This window comes from Camelus dromedarius, chromosome 11 (genome assembly GCF_036321535.1).
Source record: "Camelus dromedarius isolate mCamDro1 chromosome 11, mCamDro1.pat, whole genome shotgun sequence".
Classification (NCBI taxonomy): domain Eukaryota; kingdom Metazoa; phylum Chordata; class Mammalia; order Artiodactyla; family Camelidae; genus Camelus; species Camelus dromedarius.
Window position 1 is genome coordinate 52,748,391 of NC_087446.1, and position 11,517 is coordinate 52,759,907.

The following is an 11,517-nucleotide window of genomic DNA, read 5'->3' on the forward strand; positions in this document are numbered from 1 at the left end:
GACCTTCAACCAGAAAAATAAAAGGACTTCTTGCCTTTCCTGTAACTAGGATACAGAAGTATCGGTTCCATAGGCATACAGACCATCAGAGTCCAGATGAGATCCCATTATGAAAAGACCAGAGCAACAGGAAATCTGAGTCATAAAAAGCCTAGAACTCGGTAATGTCCACTATGATTGCTCTGAAGTTTTTCCTCTCTCTTTCCTGGTCCCTTTCTTTCCCTCTCCTAATCCACCCTTCTTTTCCTGTCTTCTCATCAACTTTCTGCCTCCCGGAGACTGAGCTCCCTGCCCTAGGAATCACATTTTCCATACAATAGGAACTTTGTGCTCACTCTGAGTAGCCACTTGGGGAGAATCTCAATAAATTATGCTGAGTCGGAATCAGGTACATCTTGCATTCTGGGTTCAAACTCCACACTGGCCTGGGCTCTAGCAGTGCAGTGAAACCTGGGACCAGCAGGTAGGAGCATGAAGGTCAAGGTGGATGGGGAGAGTATACTAGAGTAGAGAGCTTATAGCAAAGAGTACATCAGAGCAGATCAGAGAATATACCAGAGTAACGGTAACTCAGAGGAAACCCTCTTCTTCTAGGATGGCCAAACCACATATACTATAAAAAAAGTTCAATTTTTTGTTATTACTGGTTCTCCTTGACCCCAACAAACTCTGATGATGTGAAGCACACAGAGAGAGGGACATAAGTCTGAACAGGTTTGAAGGAAAATATCTGAATTCAAAAAGTTCCTTTCAGTTCCCTCCAAATTTCATCCCTTCCCCAGTCTGGGTGCCTATCTAGATATCCATGGTCTTTATACCACTTTATTGAGTATCCAGTTCCTATCCCATCTCACCAGCATTTGGTTATGCAATCTATTCCCTCATTCAGTGAATAGAGGAAACACTGAACCTCTCTCCCTTCTCATTCTCAATAATCCATCAATCCCAGTACTTATGTAATTAACTAACATTTTAAAATTAAATACATGTAAGGGCAACAAGACTTTGATACCTCATGTTATATGTTACAGGTCTCATTCTCCAAGGACAGCCCTAGATACCTGTTTTCTTGGATAGGATATGACAATATATGTCACAGGCCAAGTTCCAGAGCCTAAATTCCAACTCTAACTCTTACCTAAGTTTTCTGTGTCTCGGTTCCTCAACTGTAAAAAAGGTCTGTGTCAGGACTGTTTCATAACCAAACAGAATCACAATATCCAGCCTGCCTCCTGCCCCACTGCTGAGTCATGTAGGCCCTCATTCCAGGACCAAAGTTTTCCAGATTTGGATCTTTAAATGACAGTTCTCCAATATTTTCTATAGAGGCTGGTATGTTCTTTGGTGCAGAGTTGGAAACACAAATAAACAATGTGGTCAGGTATACTTTAAAAATTAAATGTAGAATGAGAGACTTATCTGCCTAACTTATTCAGAAAATTCCAAATACTTGGAGACATTTTCTAATTCTAAAAGATAATGATATAAATTAATTAGTGTTTGTTGTGATTGTCACTTTGCTAGTGAAGATAGTAGAGAAACTATTCACTTTGCTAGGATTGACAAACTCAGAGATAAGAAAGGCTTCTTAAAAAAGATTTTTTTCCAGCAAGTTGCACTCTTTGTTTGCTGAAGCAGAGTTAATTTGAGTCATCCTGAATTACAGATTCACCTACTGGACAGACTGAGATGCAATCTGGATCTAAGTTCTGGTAAGACTCAGTCTGGAAATCTTTGTGAATGTTCAGTATTAATAGTGGAGAAAGGATCTCCGTATTTTTTTGTCCAAGAAAATAAAAGGACAAGGACTGGAAAACTGGCTAGTTTTTCAGGACTTGTTATGAGTCCTTTGGGCAACACCAGCATCACACTCTGTGGTGTGAGAACAAAGGTAGAGAATAAAGGACAGACTAACGCGGCAAAGGGACTAGTCAGAAGACTGTGTGAAGTCACCAAGTGAGGGAGGTTTCATGAAGAGAAACAACCTGAATGTACAGTCCCATAATGAATTTAAAAATAAATATGAGGGAAAAGTCTAGAAAGAGAAGTCATCTGGACAAGAGTAACTTAAAATCTAGAAGAAAATGGTGCATGCATGTAACGGTTCAACATAAGTATATGCAAGGCTGTTTTCCTCTTTATGCCCAGCATAACCTGACCTATAGTAGGCAATTCATGAATGAATTGTTGGGGTTATGGGTGATTACATGGAAGAATGATCAAAATAAATGAATAAATGTGGAGAAAAATAAGTTAATGGAAGGGTATATGAAAGAATGAATGAATAAATAAACCAAATAAATTAATGTTAAGAAAAAATAAACGACCAAGTGAATGTTATGGGCTTTAATAGCCTTTCTGATATGAAGTGGACTAGTAGGCATGGGAAATGTTAAGTTCACTACCAGTTACTCAAAACTGAGACAATCTGTACACACACACACAAACACATACATACACATACACCATTCTTTGCTTCCCACTTTGTTGTCTTCTTAGTGTTGAACTCTTATCAAGCTTATAGTTCTACAGACTTTCCTGAAGAAAATTAGCTAAACAGTCTGTCCAATTCACTTCATTACTTCCTTGTTTCATTCAACCCATTTGTGATGGAAGATCCACCAAATGTGCTTTTCACTGGGCCAAGTGTTATGGCACAGAGATAGGAAGTAATTTAGAGCATAAATCACTCTCTTCAAGGAACTGTAGTATCACTGCAGGGGGAAAAGAAAAGAGAGAAATGTGTCATAAACATTCTGATCACTAACAGGCAAAACAAGACAGTGACTCAGCAATGGTATAAAATGAAGAGAGTTGCTTATGGTGGGTGGGCTAATGAACTGGCATAGAGGGGAAGTATATCTGTTGAGGTCCTCCCAGAACAAACACTGAAGTAGAAGCAGTACTACCTGTGATTTTTGTGGGGTGAGGGAAATCAGAACAGGGCCAGAAAAGCCTTCAGACCATGATCCAGATATGACACTGGTGACAGGAAAGAGGGAAGGAGAGCAGAATTGTCTAGGGAGAGCCTCAGACTCCAATACAGATCTGATAAGGATTCATCCAACCCAGTGGGAGCTCTGGAGCAATGGTTGCCCCTTAGAGAGGGTGGAAATGGCCAAGACATAGTATCTAAGGTATGCGCAGTCATTGACTGCCTGGGAAGAGTTTGGGCTCAGTTAAAGCTGCAGTAGATCTCAAAGCCTCAACTGGATCCTGTCAGCAAGTTTATCATTTTCAGCTGAATGTTAACTTCTTTAAGATAGACCCAATTGGAGCACCTCAATGGCTGCCACAGGAGGAGAGCAAGCGTCTTTAAGAAATACATAAGAAAATGGAAGGCAAAAGTGCCAGATGAGAAAACAATAATGAAGGCAGGTTAGGTCCTAGCGTAGTCACTTATTCACTCTGGTAAGACAAGACACATACTTCTAATTGTACATCTGAAAAATTAGGATATAATGAGCTACCCAGAATGTTTTGTGAAATTAAATGAGAAAATGAAAATTTTTTATTGAGATGTGATTGACATATAACATTTTATTAGTTTCAGGTAAACAACATGATTTAATATTTGTATATATTGTAAAATGATCACCAGATGAAAACCAAGCCTTAAATGAAAGTCACTACATAGAAGAAAGCCTGGTGTCTTGAGGTCTTATAGAATCTAAGTATACAAACTAGGGACTTGGATGAGTTACATAATTTATAATAGTCAAATTTTTAATTTGCAAAAAGGAGTCAGCAATATCCTCCTTATCCTTTCTCCCAATATCCAAAATTCAGACACACACACACACACTCTTCCTCACTCATCTTTTAATCTTATTCCAGAGGGTCAAATTTACAATATATGTTAATGTGTAGTGTCAATGATAAAAGCTAAAGAAAGATAAAATAATATTAAAGTTATGAACCTTAGGAGGATTCTGAACTGTAAGGAGAACAGACTGGGAAACAGAGGAAAGAAGACCAATGTTGAAATAGCCCCCTAGCAACTCTGCCACAATTTACAAAACATGTACAGTATATTGTTGACAAAGCAGCGCCCAGTTTGAGACAGAATAAATTAGTTATGGAGAAGATCTGCACAAATTAGCAAATTTCTTTAGCAGTCTTTAAAGTAGAATAGCAGCCATGGAAATGTCATTGTGAGATTGAAACAACACCAGAAGATGAAGTAAAGATTATAGACATTTGAAAAGGACATATGTGAAGTCGAAATAATTAAGAGTAAGTGCATAAAAGTAGATCCCTTCCTCCATAATTGGGTGTAGTAAAGAGAAGTTTCAGGACCATTCCTATATTTATTTCTAGGAAATCTCCTTTCTAAATGGCCTTGAGAAACCATAGCACCATCGCTGAATTCATTCTCCTCAGGCTATCAGCTGACCCCAAAGTCCAGATACTGCTCTTTGTGCTCTTCATGGGGCTTTACCTCCTGACCATGATGGGGAACCTGATGATGCTGCTGGTGATCAGGGCTGATTCTCACCTCCACACTCCCATGTACTTTTTTCTGAGTCACCTCTCTTTCCTGGATCTTTGCTTCTCTTCAGTCACAGTGCCCAAGCTTCTGGAGAGCCTCCTGTCTAAAAAGAAAATCATTTCAAAAGAGGGCTGCCTGACTCAAGCTTTCTTTGTGTTTGACATTGGAGGAACAGAAATCTTCTTGCTTTCAGTAATGGCCTATGACCGCTATGCTGCCATCTGCTACCCCTTCCTCTACAACCAGGTGATGAGCGGCCAGCTCTGCATGAATCTGGTGTGGGCTTCATGGGCCCTGGGCTTCCTGGATGCAGTCATCAACATCCCCTTGGCTGTGAATCTGAACTTCTGTGAGGCCCACATCATCCCCCACTATAGCTGTGAGCTGCCCTCTCTCTTCCCTTTGTCCTGCTCTGATATCTCCAGCAATGTCACTGTCCTGGTGGGCTCCACAGTGCTGCATGGCTTTGGTACATTCTTCCTGATCTTCTTCTCCTACACACGCATTGTCTCCACCATCCTGAGCATCAGCTCCACCACAGGCAGAAGCAAGGCCTTCTCCACCTGCTTCTCCCACCTCACTGTGGTCAGCTTCTTCTATGGCTCAGCTTTCCTCCGTTATCTCATGCCAACCTCAGGTTCACCCCTGGAGCTCATCTTTTCCATACAGTATGGTGTGGTCACTCCCCTACTGAATCCCCTCATCTACAGCTTGAAAAATAAAGACGTAAAGGCAGCTCTGAGAAGAACCCTGGGGAAATGTTTGCCACAGTAAGGGTAGCAAGCTTTAAAGAGATGATAAATTAGGAAAGGACTACAGGGTTCAGGATATCTGGTAAGTTAATACTAAAATCTTTCTGATGGCCCTGTGTTTTAGATGCTGAAAGATGCCACAGAAAAGCATAAGAAGGAGGCACAAAGAAACTTTGAGGGTGAGGTCAGGCTGGGAGAGGGTGGTTCAGATTAAATTCTGCTCAAAGGCATGTCAGTGGAAATACAGTCATCTCTGCCAAAAGTTGTATTTAATCATAATTTATTTCTCTATTATTTTATTGATACTGAGTAAAAATGTACGTATTGAATTATTTTTTGGAATTAAATGTATACAGAGGCACTGAAAAACATAAGAATTCACCAAAAAGTGTTGAATCTCAGGGAGAAAAGTTATCAACTTGAGGTCCATGGAGGGGTTTGTGCTTTAAGTGGGAAGCCTCGCAGATAGACAAAAGTGCTAACAGTTCGCCCAGAGCAATTATCAGTTGAGCGACTTGAGTGCTACCAAGAACCCTTCTGCTCTATACTTGAGAGCTGGAACATGAGGGAAAATGTTTCTTCTGGGCAACATGGGAAATTTTAGACCTCTCCAGAAGTTCACATCCTTTCAGCACTGTTTTTTCCATTTAGCCTAATTGGAGAATGCAAGGGGTTTCAGTCAATTTTTTTTTTTAGTGGTTTCCTTTTTATTATTTTAGCAAGGGTTTATGAAATATGCAGTACATGTTATATGACACACCAAATTTGTATTTTGAGAATTTTTACATGCTACTTATGATTTACCTCTAAATTCATTGTGTTTTAAAATATAACTTGTAGTCATTCAATGGTATTTTCTGTATAGCAATAATGAGAATTATTATATGTATTATTTATAGCCAGGAAAACAAAGATGATGAACTTTGTGGTGTGCCCACAGGTTATTTAAAAAATTATTTCAGTCGCTGAAATCAAGGCTAAGACTTATTCTGATGATGAACCTCAAGAAGCACTTAAAGAATACATGGCTCCCTGATTTAGAGCAGGAGAAAGCTGAGCACGTGCCATTGTCTTTGGGATTAGGCAGCAAGCAGTCTTCTATGTTAACCAAAACTTGTGGTCCTTCATGTCCTTTGCTCTGATATTTTAAGTTAAATGACTTTGAGCCAATGCTGAACCTTTCTGTGCCTGATTTTGTAATCTACAAAATTGGCTGATATTATTACCTACTTGTAGATTGCTTGTATTGATTGAATTATATCCTTATAAATTAAACACTTAAAACAGTACTTCACCCATATTAATTGTTAATAATTATTGGCTATTTTTCAAACTTCCTAAAGAGTATCCAACCTTCCCATTTACCCATTTTTGCCAACTATGCTTAGTTAGGCTTACTATCCATCAAATATTGACATCCGCCCTCCCTGTACTTTTAGGATTAGGATATGTTTTCCCAACTCCCACTGAACTGGACTTGGCCATACGGATTGCTTTGACCAATGAAATGTGAGAAGAGAAATGTGCCAGTTTTTAGTGGAAAATTTAAGACATTGTGCTTTTCTATTTGCTTCCTAAATGCTTATCCTCTGCCTACTCCAGGTAGCTATTGATGCTTCATCCTGGGTACCAGAATGAGAGCCATGTAGAGCAGAACTGAATCTGATCCCAAATGAGCTCAGTCAAACCAGAGTCATGCCAACATGGACACCATATTTATCAGCAAGAATTAAATGCTTGTTGCTTTAATTCATTGAGGGTTTGGGGTTATTGGCTGCCAAAGGGAAATCTGGTAAACCTAATCTCTTCACCTGACCCCAAGTCCTCAAGCTGTTCTAGCACCAAAATAGCTTAAGTGCTAAATCCTGTAGTCTTTTGCAACATCTATTATTTCAAAGCTCTCAGCTGTATTTGACTATGGTGATTAGAATTGCTCTGGGGTCCTTCCCTTAATGTTGTGGTTCTCTAAGATTCTGTTCATTGTTCATGGCTCACCTCAAATCTACTCACTCTCAGCAGGAACTCATACCCATTCTTGTGGTTTAATTTCCAGCCTAAAGCCAAACTCTGCATCCCAGATCAGAGCCCTTCCTAGAGTTTATCCCTTTATGCATCTGAATGCTGAATATCTCACTCTTTACATTCCACTGATGCCTCTGTATCAACAAGCCTAAAATTTATTATATCCCTCTTAAGTTAATTCCTTGTATTATTTGGTAACTCACCCAAGCTGGGAATCACCCTCCTCTTCTTTCTCCCTCCATTTCCCACACCAACTCCCACCAAATCATTCCAACTTTACCTTCTAAATAGTTCTTGAAACTATCCACTCCTCATTATTCCCACTCTAATCAAGAAAAAAAAAATCCTCTGAATGCAATCTCTTCGCCCTAGTTATTTCCCTCCTGCATTATACCTCCACACGTAGCCAAGAGTGATCACTTTATACACAAATCTGAGCTTGTCACTTTGTAAGCAGCTTTTGGCAGGAAAGAGCTCTTTACAGGAAGCCCCTTTTTTCACTAACTTTAAACCAGGCACCTCCATGCTCTACTCAGCTCCAGCCCTAGCACACCTTTCAGATCTTCTGATCACATAGTACCTTGCCTAACCTGTTGGTTCTTTCCATAGATCAAAGAAGTAGAAATGAATAAGTAATGAACAGATGACCAATCTCTTCCCTAGCTTCCCCTTCAGTAATCTCGCAGCAAACTATGTCAACAAGACAGCATCTAAAGAAAGATCACAAGAAGTAGACAAGCCTGTGCACAATGCGGGATGAGCACGACTCTGATCCCTCATCTCAATGATTAAGTGACACTAGTTCCCCTTTTCCCTTTAAAAACATTCATAGCTGAGCAGAATCTTCAGAGTCGGGTTTTTTTTTTTTTTTTTTTGCAGACACTAAGTCCACCATCTTCCCACACTGCCGGGATTCTGATTAAAAGCAACTTTCCTTTCTACATTTGCCTCTCTCCAGTATTGCTTTTTGATCAGTGAGCAGCCAGATCTGAGTTCCATAACAACTTTCCCCTCCTAAAAAATAAAGTTCAAATCTCACCTTGCATAAAAGTAGTTACTCTGATCTGACCTGCCTATCTTGAGACTGCCTACATTATAATTCATAATCCAGAAAAAAAAATGAACCTCTTCCAAGTGGCGTGCAATATGATTAGTGTGATTTTGAGACAGAAAGGAAGTGGGCAGGGTACAACCATCAAAAGAATGATACAACAAAGAGCACCAAGATAGTGGAAGATTCAACTCCCAGTAGACTTTGAGCATCATTATACTCTCACTGAAATACAACAGCATGCCAAATGGTACTCCCACAGGCGCCATGACAGTTTCAAGGCCGACCATAAAAGGTCAAAAAGTGGGTGATGGCCCAATTCCTGGGAATCCCAGCCCCTTTCCCAAAGTAGTTGGAATAATCCTCCCACTTGTCAGCATATGAAGTTTACTGAGCCCATAAAAACTGACAGCCTTGAACCTCATGGTCTCTCTCTTGCCATTTGAGATGGCCCACACTCTGTCTATGGAGTGTGTAAACCTACTTTTGCATTAACCACCCCCATGCCTTGTGGCCTCTCTGGCATTCTGAGAAGGCCTGCACTCTGTCTATGGCATAGGTAGCTCTGAATAAACCTACCTTAACTCTACTACTGCTCACCCTTGAATTTTTTTCCTGAAGGAAGCCAAGGACCCTAACTTGGCTAGTGTGTCCCAGGGACTCTGCCAAAACCTGGGAAACTACCATCTTCTTGCACCCTATTCTTCCTATATCAACTTTATTTATGTTACATTAAAAAGTTCGGGTGGGGGGCTTTTTTTTTTTTTTAAGGTAAGAGCCCAAGGGCCCTGATCAGCCTGACCAGCCCACCCATCCCCCACCTCACATCCCCCCAGCGTAGGGGAGGCAGGAAAACACAGGCATGAACCGGATAGGGAACAAGCACAGACACCACCCTTTGCCCCAGTTCCCCCCTGAAAAAGGGTTCCACCTGGCACCCTCCTCGCCCCTTTCTCAGGGTAGTCAGCGCCTGCTAGGCCGAGGCTTGGCCTAGACTGGACGGGTGCCTTCCAGGACCCACTAGTGCCAGGCTGTCCGGCTGTCTGGGGACTTGCACGGGAGACCCGCCAGCGCTCCTGCCTGGCAGATTGGGGTCTTGTGGGCAGGCGAAGATGCCGATCCCAGTGGAGCATGCCAGGAGAGGAAGGAGGAAGGAAGATGGACAGACGTTGTGCCAGCCCCTGGGTTCTGCTTGGGACGTGGGGGAGTTGGGGAGGGACTGGGGGTGGGGCCAAGGAGTAAAGGACAACGGGAGGGATAAACCCTTCTGTGAGGGCTGACTTTCAATAGATCGCACTGAAGGAGCTGCTCTGCTAGGTAGGAAACTCTGAACCAGAAGCAGATGGTCTAGGAATGGTTTAGCACCAGATTCCCCACAACCCACCTACCTGTGTTGAGTGAGGAGTGAGCAGGCAGCTGCTTTCTGGCCACCAGGTGCTCCAGGCGGAAGGGCTCTGGTCCCCATGCTGGTGGAACACTTCCTACTCACAGCCTGAGGAGGACGCCAAGTGAGTCTTTCCTGGCGTTTCCGTATCCTTCCACCTGGTGTTCCCGTATCCTTCCGCCTGGGAGGGATTCTTAGCGGCATTAAATCATAATCCCATAGACTGTGCTTCGCTTCATTTGCTCCTCAGCCAAGCACATTACACCAAGTGTCTGAACCTGAGGTTTCTCTCCTACTGAGCAGGGTTACCATGGCAACAGCACATCATCAGTAGAATAAAACTGACCTGTCTCACAAGGGTCTACTCCCAGCTCATGTTCCCTATTAGTGGGTGAACAATCCAATGCTTGGTGACTTCTGCTTCACAATGATAGGAAAAGATCGTTTACATTAATTATATTCTTAAGTGTTAAGTGGAAATGAGTTTCAGAAAGTACAAAAGTCAACTGAGCCAATGCTTAGAAACTAACTCACAGGTTACTCGGTAGCCTATGATGGGACCTTGTTCAAATTAAGTAGATACATTATAGCCTGAGCCAAACATTTTCACTTTCTCTAGAGTTTAAACTGGTAGTCCTAGGATGTGTTAATGGGAAACACTCATGCAGTGAGTCGTCATGGGGAAATGCCTAAATGAAGATGATCTGATCCAGCTCTACTGTATGTTCTGATCTTCCCATGCCCTGGCTTTGTAATACCTTTTGCTTTTCATGAAATTCAGTGTTTGTCTTTTCCAGGGATCCTGTTCACATGTATCATTACAACAAACTTGCCATTACTTGAGTGAGGGTTATTCCCTGAAACCAAACTGACTGACTAGAACATGCTCACATAACTTGCTTTTGGGTTTGAGAATGAGGACTTTAAGGTAAACTTCACTATCTTTTCACACTTGCCTTTTGCTTTTTACACCCATCTGTCAAGCAAAAGAAAAAATAAGAAATGCTGGAATTTTTGTTTATCTTATTGCAAGGGAATGTTCTCCAGATGAACATACCTTCAGAATTGCTGCATACAGTTGTCTATTGTATGAGCTTAACTGTCTATTTGCATATCTATTTGTATTAACTGAAGTTGAATTTAAAATCCTGTGTTGTAACGATCTGTGTAGGAAGGAAGATGTTAGCACTGTCCTGACAAGAATGAAAGAGGCCCTTGGGCCTATTCAGCAAATAGTATGGTTCAGGGATTGGTTCCTACTTCATGGCATGACCCATGATTTTATTAATGTTTTGTTATTTCTTCTAATGGACAATTAGCCATATCTCTTTTTAGTTGTTTCTCTAAGGATAGCATATACATACTTTTTTTTTAAGGATAGCATATACATTCTTAACTTGTCATTCTATTTAGTATTTAATATCTTATAGCTTAATAATTTACACCTGATCATTTACACTTTCTACTTCCTGTTTAACTTCACATCATTCAATGTACATTTCCAGTTTGCAGATACATAATTACAGCATTATATTTTGAAGACGGACATAAAAACAAAACCAGTAGTGATTAAAGTAGAACTGCTCTGGATTAGTTGGAGGATTAAGAAGTAACCTCATTCACCTAACCCTCCCTTTCTTCTACTCCCAGTAAGGCTACGTGAAACTGCTATCACTCAGTCATCTGTTTCCTTGGCAACTATATGGAAAGATTTCTTCTATCGCTCACAAACAGCATCAAGCCCAAAGATGCCAGAAAGGTTAAAGGCTCTTACCTTGTTTGTACGGCATATTTACCAAAGCAGTATAGTCAACAA

General features: G+C 41.1%; 1 protein-coding gene and 1 non-coding gene across 2 annotated transcripts; both read left to right on the forward strand.

Annotated features, from left to right (window-relative positions):
• Nucleotides 1-4,336: 4,336 nt before the first annotated feature.
• LOC105103823 (olfactory receptor 8S1-like) lies at nucleotides 4,337-5,266 on the forward strand. Its single transcript, XM_010997491.1, has one exon. The coding sequence runs from the start codon at nucleotides 4,337-4,339 to the stop codon at nucleotides 5,264-5,266; it is 930 nt and encodes a 309-aa protein (XP_010995793.1).
• A 5,600-nt stretch (nucleotides 5,267-10,866) lies between these two features.
• On the forward strand, nucleotides 10,867-10,986 carry LOC116156595 (U6atac minor spliceosomal RNA). Its single transcript, XR_004140445.1, has one exon. It is a non-coding gene; the product is annotated as a U6atac minor spliceosomal RNA (small nuclear RNA).
• Nucleotides 10,987-11,517: the final 531 nt, after the last annotated feature.